The sequence below is a fragment of the Trichoderma gamsii genome (assembly GCF_001481775.2).
Source record: "Trichoderma gamsii strain T6085 chromosome Unknown Scaffold_4.2, whole genome shotgun sequence".
Lineage (NCBI taxonomy): Eukaryota > Fungi > Ascomycota > Sordariomycetes > Hypocreales > Hypocreaceae > Trichoderma > Trichoderma gamsii.
The window spans coordinates 1490930-1498803 of NW_020171341.1; the positions used below are offsets into that span (position 1 = coordinate 1490930).

A 7874-nucleotide genomic window follows, 5' to 3' on the forward strand; every position below is an offset into this window, starting at 1 on the left:
CAGGAAAAGAGCAAAAAAAATTGGCGTTCGCCGTCTCAATCTTTTGAATTTGGATAGGAAAAGCCCAATGCGGGGGTCGAACCCGCAACCTTGAGATATCAGAACGTGTGTCCCTCTTAAGAGTCTCACGCTCTACCGATTGAGCTAACCGGGCGTAGACGAACGCCTGGATCTTGTTGTCGAAGCGTCAGCCAAATGTCTTTTATACAGCATGCCATGAGAGATTACAGCAAAATCATCACTTAAGTTAGGAAATAGAATTGTAAAGATTCCTACAACTACCTAGCTATTAATCACTGAAGCCCTTTAATTATTGAACTCGGGAGGATGATTCCCGTTTGGCCATTTACATCAGTAAGGCGTGTCATAGCTCGCACCGTTCATACAATCCTGCCACTTCTTAACGCATGCGGTGAATTCGGGGTCGGTGTATTTGGACATAAAACAGTGTGCCCTCCAGGCATTGCACTCATTGAGAGCCTCTTGCTCATTGCCCTCGTAGCGGGCTGTCAAAGGGATCTGGAGAAGGTGAGTGAGTGGGGGAAAAAATATGGTTGAACAAGATTTGAACTTTGGACAGGTTTTGTGACTTACGGCAATAGCCAGGGGAATGATGGCCAGGAGGATTGAGAAACGCATTCTTGGAAGAATGTTTTATTTCTTTTTGGTTGTTGTGGAGTGTTTGCTGTTGTGGTGGTGGAGGACAAGATTGGGAGGGGGAGAGATGGGTTTTGTAAAGATGATGTTAATGAGGTTTCTTAGAATTGATTGTAGGATTGCCTCTGGTTGCAGTTTATGAAGAAATAATTAAGAGTCTTTCCTGGAGGAATAGGTGTGAATAACGGTCTGTGTGTATTGTAAAGTAAAGAGTGCTTATTGAGATGACTGCATGGTGGTTCAAGCGTGTATCAGCCAAGCGTCTTGGCTAGAGGCATTGCTTGGCCGACCAATTTTTTGGCCAAGTAAGTATAAACTGCAACCATTATCTTTTTTCTCTTTCAATGGTGCATAAGTCGTAAGAATATAACTGTGTATTGGACAATGGAAACCGAGATAAATGTCCGATTGTCAGGTTAACAGGAAGCCTTTCCACACGGACCACATATGCAGCCTAGTGCGACTATTGCTTTTTATGCTACGTATTGGTCTGTTCGAACCATCCTCTCTCAATTTCCCAAATAATCACGTGTAGCTATGTATCTTCAGGTGCATAACAAGGCAGAAAGCGTATCTCGAAAGAGGCCCTTGGATAAAGCTCCAACTGCAGCTTCTATCTCCAGTAAACAGATCTCTGTTACTCTAGCTCATTATGGGATCTCTCCAGTACTATTAATAAACGTGTACGGCCCTCATACCGACCCTGCGACTTACTGAGTACATGTAGTCTGTCTTGCATGGCAAATTCCGTCCCGTTGGCTGCCTCAGTTGGTAACTAACAGTCGTGCCATTCGTCCCGGGGCATTTATACTCTTACCACAACTTGAAGCCACCAGACACCTTGCTCTGGAAAACTCCGGTCGGGTCATACTTTTTGCTGATCTGGCGGAGGAAGTTCAAGTTGTCAGCTCCATAAGACGCCAGCGGTGTCTGATGCGGACCTGCGTAGTTTAGATACTCAAACTTGCGCAGCACTCCTTTCTGCTCAGCGACCGTCTTAACAGCCGTAAAGGCGTCTCGGCCTTTTCGGTAAATGGAGTCGTTGGAGGTCGAGTTCGGCCAGAGAGCAGAGATGAGAAGGACTGTTGATGTCAGTCAGACCTATGGGCAAGTATAGCGCAAGTACAAGCACATTGCACGAGAAGATTCCGGAACGAAACAACTTACTAACGCCATTGCCATCCTTGGACTCTACCCCGAGAACATTTCCACCGGTGGCAGCGGAATGTGAAAGCATCACAGATGGAAGAGGCTCAAAAGCAAAGCTCCACGTGATTCCGCCGGCAGGATTGAAGTTGTAAATGGATTCATTGAGAGCATTGAAAATGCCCAGCATGGCCTCGCTCGATGTGCCAAAGGTTAGCGTGGCGAAGAACCAGTTCCTACCCACCAAAGCCCGCATTAGACACAGTCGTTCTTTTCGTTATAGCAATTGCGCCAGTCAACTTACAGTGGTGGAGTGGGAGCCTCCGCAGCCAGCGCAGCCACGGCCGTGATCTCGGAGGTGTTGGAGATGCTTGGCACGGCCTCGAGGCCGCTGAACACCGCCGGGTGAAGCACGGGCTTGGTGTAGCTGGCTGAGCCGGTCACCGACCACGCCTTGGCCGCCGAGGAGAACAGCAGATCCGCCTGGAGGGACACGTAGGGGTCGAAGTTTGGCGAGGCGGCGATGTCGGTGAAGGCGTCGAATACGGCGCCGACCTGGGATACGTCGTACGAGATGGTGTTGACCGACATGTTGCCCTGCGCAAACGTCGCCAGCTCATAGCGCGTTACGACGCCAAAATTGTTTCCCCCTCCCTTGAGGGCGCGATACAGGTCGGGGTGGCTGGTCGCGGAGACTGTCGCGAGGGTGCCGTTTGCGAGGACGACCTGGCTGGCAGGTTAGAGAGCGGGAGACGGGCGACGAAACAAACAAGACTGTAGATACCTCAAACTCAACAACACCATCACACGCCCATCCAACACGCGGCGAGAAATGCGAGATGCCACCACCCAGGAGCAGCCCGCCCACACCAACGCCGCCGTTTCTTCCGCCAGCAGCAGCAAGATTGAAATTGCCTAGGTAGCCGAAAACATCGTTCCAGACGGCGCCAGCCCCGACGGCCACTGAGGCCTTGTCCTTGCTCAGCACCGTCGTGTTCAGATACTTCATGTCGATGGTGACGCCGCCCTGGATGTTGGCGGCGCCTCCAGCCGGTGTGTGGCCGCCGCCCTTGACGGCGAACTGGCATCCGGGCACCCGCGATTGCGACGAGGTGAGGATCGTCACAGCCTTGCTAACATCCTGTGCGGAACGCGGTCGCACGATACACGCCGGCACAAGGGACGACTCCTGGATCGAGAAGTAGTCAGTCGCGGCAAAGGGCGTGGTGGTGACGATGTCGCCGAGCGCGGAGGCGAGGCGAGTGCACTGCGATCAGTCAGTATCGTGTTGTCAGCATGGTGAGGGGAGGATCTTACGCATGTTTCGTATGAAGCCGCCGATACGGCAGCAGCTGCAGCCAGCGCGGTGGCCGTGGATGATTCTGCGAGTCTCATGGTGTTGGCGCTCTCTCTATACTGGACTGGACTCGGACAAGGCACAGAAGGAGACAAAACACAATTCAGCTGCCCTCTCACGCAGACACCATCAGATATAAATGCAGAATCATCCTCGCGAATCCGTCACCGCCCTCAACTTTGCGGCTACGACACGATTGAAGACCAGGGATATTCGGCCCGTGGAGTGTGTTTAGCCCCAAAACCATTCGGCCTCTCTCCTTAGTTTCGGTGGTCCGCGTGGAGTTGACGTTTAATCAGCTCCGGGGAACTGCCATGCGGTCGATGGTAATCAATCAAGGCCCCGCTTCGGTCAGACGTTGGGCCTGGGGAGATGGACACATACAGGCAAATGTATGTATACTCGAGTGATGGAGTTGGCTGTTGAAAAGCTGCTTTGTTGTTTTTTTCCCGTTCAATGCTGTCCTGCTACGATCTTAGCTCCATGCTCACAACCCAATCTGCTGTACGATGGTCGTCCTCTTATTCAGACATGGAGCTTGAACTTTCAGTGGCCAGGCATCAAGTACGGCTGTCCGGCTCAACTATTTTAGCGCTTCAATGCCTCTCCACTCCCCCGCGGGGCGAGCTGCAGGGCCGACCACAGGGCCGGATATAGGGCGGGTGGGTGCTGCGAACAGGGGCAAGAATCGAGTCCACGATCGTGCTTACTGATGGACTGTTGATGCCCCCATGGGGCTATTTTTTTATCGTTTTCCGTCAATGGCGGTCGAAAAGAAGATAGTTCATTGAGCAAGTGCTGTGAGTATTAGCCTACATTCCAGAGACGATTCGTATCTAGTCAATGTCGGAATTTGGCGTTATTGCTCAACGCGAGACTCTTAAGCTCGAACATTGTGAGAAATTAGTTCAACTTGTGTACAAACAACCAATTGCAAGAAAATACTAGTATTCTCGGAGTCTTTACGGCCTTTTATATTTACGTATAGCAAACGGATTGAGAATCGCGAAACCCGATCCCTTATTCGTTAACACGCGAATCCAAAAAAAAAAGAAAAAAAAAATCTTCAAGTACTTGGCCGATGATTCATCTCACGCCTCTTTGGACAAGAAGATCACAATCAGCAAATCTTGAAGAATGAATGATGCTCATAATTCACTAGTACCATGTCCATGTCAGAAATTGGTGGGCAACTAGTCGACAGGAGCTTCAAGTCCAAGCTAGCTGTATATCAAGGACTTGCTACGGGACTTCAGGTCGAAGAGACTCATATATAGTGGCCGGGAACCTTGATTGAAAGGGGCGCTTTTACTCTCTGCTGGCAACTCGCCGCTTGTACAAGTATAACAATTATCAAACGTGCATCTAATGGTATCGGTGATTTGGTCGTCCATCGAGATCACAACTGTTGGTTCTGTACTCCACAGCACCGCATCGTTTCGAAATTCATCAAGGAGCCCAGTATAGGTCAATGCATCGCCTATGGGGTTCGTGGTGGCGCCTAGTGAGGCCAATACAGTTATTCTTAGAATAAATCAAAAACAGCATATGCAATCTATTGAACCTAAAATAAATGACTAGCTTGCTTTTTCAGACTGACGCATGGTATCTGTGTGACACGCCGTAGAGATCCATTTTGGGCACAGATCCCCTCCATTTCCATCAAACAAATGTGCCAAGTCCAAGAATAGGAAGCTAAAGAAAGAGTGAATACCCAAGAAGTGAAAATGAACGAATGGCATCTCCCGTATTAACAATCTATCTTGCCATACCACATGCTCTAAATTTAGAAGAGCCTGCAGGGCCTTGATGATTCGTTCCCGCACGCTGAGTGTTGTCAGGAGTCCAGCCCAATGGCTGATTAGCTGCGCCGCACTTCAAGAGCGTTAAAGCGAGCCAGAACGCAATAATACCTCCGCTTCAGTTTCCAACCACCTGGGCTGCAGAGTTCCCTGCTCGCATCCCGCATGATGAGCTCCGTCGAGCACCCGGGGTAGAACACACCACAGTCGCCGACCGTGGCCGGGCCGCCATACTCGAGCCATCTGTCGCTACTAGTGGGGAAGAATGGAAACACGTCTGCATGAAACGGGTCGACGCCGGGGACGTCACATCTCGAAGAAGGGCCATATTTGACGAATGCAAGAATGGCGAGATAGGCCGTAAAAATGCGCAGGTAGTCGACCGGCGTGACGAGTAGACTCTCTCTGGCAGTTCTGAACATCTGGCCCGCGTTATAGACGTAGAGCCGAGCATGGTAGGGTACGCTGGCGAATTCTAAAAGAAGTCTTTGTTGCATTGCAGGTACTTCTGCGTGATGGCTATCCGTCGGGGGCGAAATGGCTGCGAGTGTGATGAATCTTATCGCATACATGATGCGAGTGCACAGGCTAAAGTGATTGGATTGGTGAGTCAATTTGAACGTGGATAGCATGCTATCAATTGTGTGGTTAGCGAGGACCTGAACGAGACGGAACAATTTGGCTGATAAAAGCCGAGAGAGAAACTTACCCATAATCATCAGCGTCCCCTGTGGTATGAAGGGTGGCGGGCGACTGGTTGTAGATCGAGGCCGACTTGCCCAAATAGCTGATACTCCAAAGTAGCTTCATCTGAATGTCTGAGAGAGAAGACATCAAATGTAAGTTGATTTCCCTGGCACTGGCGATTGTGTCGATCTGCTGTTCAGGATCCAAAAGACCTCTCAGAAGCCTTTCGAAAACATGCGCGCAAAGGCGTTTGGTCCACGAAGACGCTGTATGAGGGAGGTTGAGTCTGTTTATTGTCAAGGTTATGATGCTGGAAACTTCTGGCCCCTGAAGGCTTGAGGTTCTCGAAGCAAGTTCAGACCAAGTATACGCGTTTGAAGCATTATAAAGTGCATCCTCGCAGGGGAAAACCTTGGGCAGATGTCTCAGCGCTATAGCACAAGGACGCCCAGTGAGGAGTGAAAGACTGCAGTCGTATTCAAACACCATCCAGGCCACTCTGAGCTTTTGCTCTTGGTTTACCCATGCGCGCCACTCCGTGTCTACTGCATCAGCAGTCAAGCAAGACAGAGGCAATATGTCGACGGGATCAAAGAGATTGGGACCGAGCAGGTTCTGAGCTTGTAGACCCTGAATCATGTAGCTGCGAACTCTGTCCGCATGTTGATGAATTTGTTCGTGGCCAGATCCAATCAAATATGTTTGGTGAATGCATAGCGCAGCTATATATTCGATGTCTGTATATTGTAAACTTTCAGTCTGCTAGGCGTTAGCATGTCGTGCCTGTAAGAGGAAGTCAAGCCACACGAGGAATGTTTTGACTTACCAAACGGTTGATTTCCGAGATACATTGTTCATTGATGTAACTCGCTTGCTGTAGGACTTCACTGTCTTGAGTGATGATCGAGCCAACGCAAGCCATTGAGCTGACCAGCGCCATGGGGCAATCAATGAAATTCCATGAAGCAAAGTGAAGGGCCGGTTGTTTTGATTGCCAATAGGCAAAGTAGTTGGCACAAAGCTGATTTAAAAGGTTCATGGCGGGGAGAAATGGCGCTTGTGCTTCAACTGCTTCATACACACGTGGAACACCACCTGCTTCGAAAAAGAGCCTTAGGCTTTCCTGGGATGCTGCTAGCACTTCGCCTGCAAAATGGTAGCCACTGAGATGTATATCAACAAGCCTCGGCCAGAACTGGTCAATTGAAGGAGGAAAGTTGGGGTCCTCATACTCAACAATTTGGTTGTAAGGCTCGCGTCCCTCGATGGGAACCAGAAAGTCAATCCAGCTCACATCACTTGCTTGGCTTGCATTTGATGCTGGAATGGGCGGCATATGAGCCACATACTGCGGATTGAACACAGTAGCAACAATATTTGGGGGAGGGTTGGAAGGGTGGTCAGGACCGATAGGCGAATAATTGGCTGGTGGTGCGCTCTGCATCTGCACTCCTTGTTCCCAAGATGTAGGCGGTCCGAAAGCCGAACCAGGGTTCCAAGATGGCTCTGGACTTGGTACCTCACGGGAAGGCTGAGGCATATGGCCTTCAGGCATACCGTTCTCCCTTCCACTGCTTGCTGACTGATGATATTGTTCGTTGTGCCTTATCAGACAGGAAGGAGATCCAACTCGAGTATTACATGTGGAACAAAAGAAGAAACAGCGCGTGGTAACGACCGAAGTTACGACAGCTGGCTCGACGCGAGCTTGGCCAGCAGTCATCGACCTGGATCTGGATTCGTCGACTGGGCTAGCAAATCGACTGGGATGGTGGTTGAAGTCGTGGATTTGGCGGTGATGGTCCAGGTCTGCGGGGCTTGCGTATGCCTCGGAGCACTTGTCACAGCTGAAGATGGCAGCCATCTGAGAGGAGGGCCGAGAAGTGTAAGCCATCACGTTTGCTCTTCGTATCATGTTAGCAGATTTCATGAAAGCGAGATAGCAAGCCACGAAGTAGCACAGGTACCTTGGGAATCAAAACCAGAACGAAATCTCCAATTGTTTGCTTTAATCTGGCCGAATTAAGGCAGAAGTGACTCAGAGTGATTATTAGAGGTTACTGCGAATATGGCTGGATGCTTAGGTGACAACAGAGCTGATGGACAGAAGAAATCCAGGCAAGAGTACCAACCTCAATCACCATACCAAGTACTGACGTATTATAACAGGCTGGGTAGTGCAGGTCATTGACCCAAGGCTGAGAATCAAAGCCAATCGAAATCAA

At 50.0% G+C, this 7874-nt stretch overlaps 2 protein-coding genes across 2 annotated transcripts; both read right to left on the reverse strand.

Moving 5' to 3' along the window:
• Positions 1–1470: 1470 nt before the first annotated feature.
• TGAM01_v201902 (hypothetical protein) lies at positions 1471–3198 on the reverse strand (the record flags this gene model as incomplete). Its single annotated transcript, XM_018810915.1, has 5 exons — positions 1471–1739; positions 1825–2039; positions 2108–2529; positions 2588–3070; positions 3121–3198. The coding sequence occupies 5 exons, from the start codon at positions 3196–3198 to the stop codon at positions 1471–1473; spliced, it is 1467 nt and encodes a 488-aa protein (XP_018655865.1).
• Positions 3199–5021: 1823 nt separating this feature from the next.
• Positions 5022–7579, reverse strand: TGAM01_v201903 (hypothetical protein; the record flags this gene model as incomplete). The annotated part of the gene is made up of 3 exons (XM_024548872.1): positions 5022–5595; positions 5672–6408; positions 6476–7579. The coding sequence occupies 3 exons, from the start codon at positions 7577–7579 to the stop codon at positions 5022–5024; spliced, it is 2415 nt and encodes an 804-aa protein (XP_024406483.1).
• Positions 7580–7874: the final 295 nt, after the last annotated feature.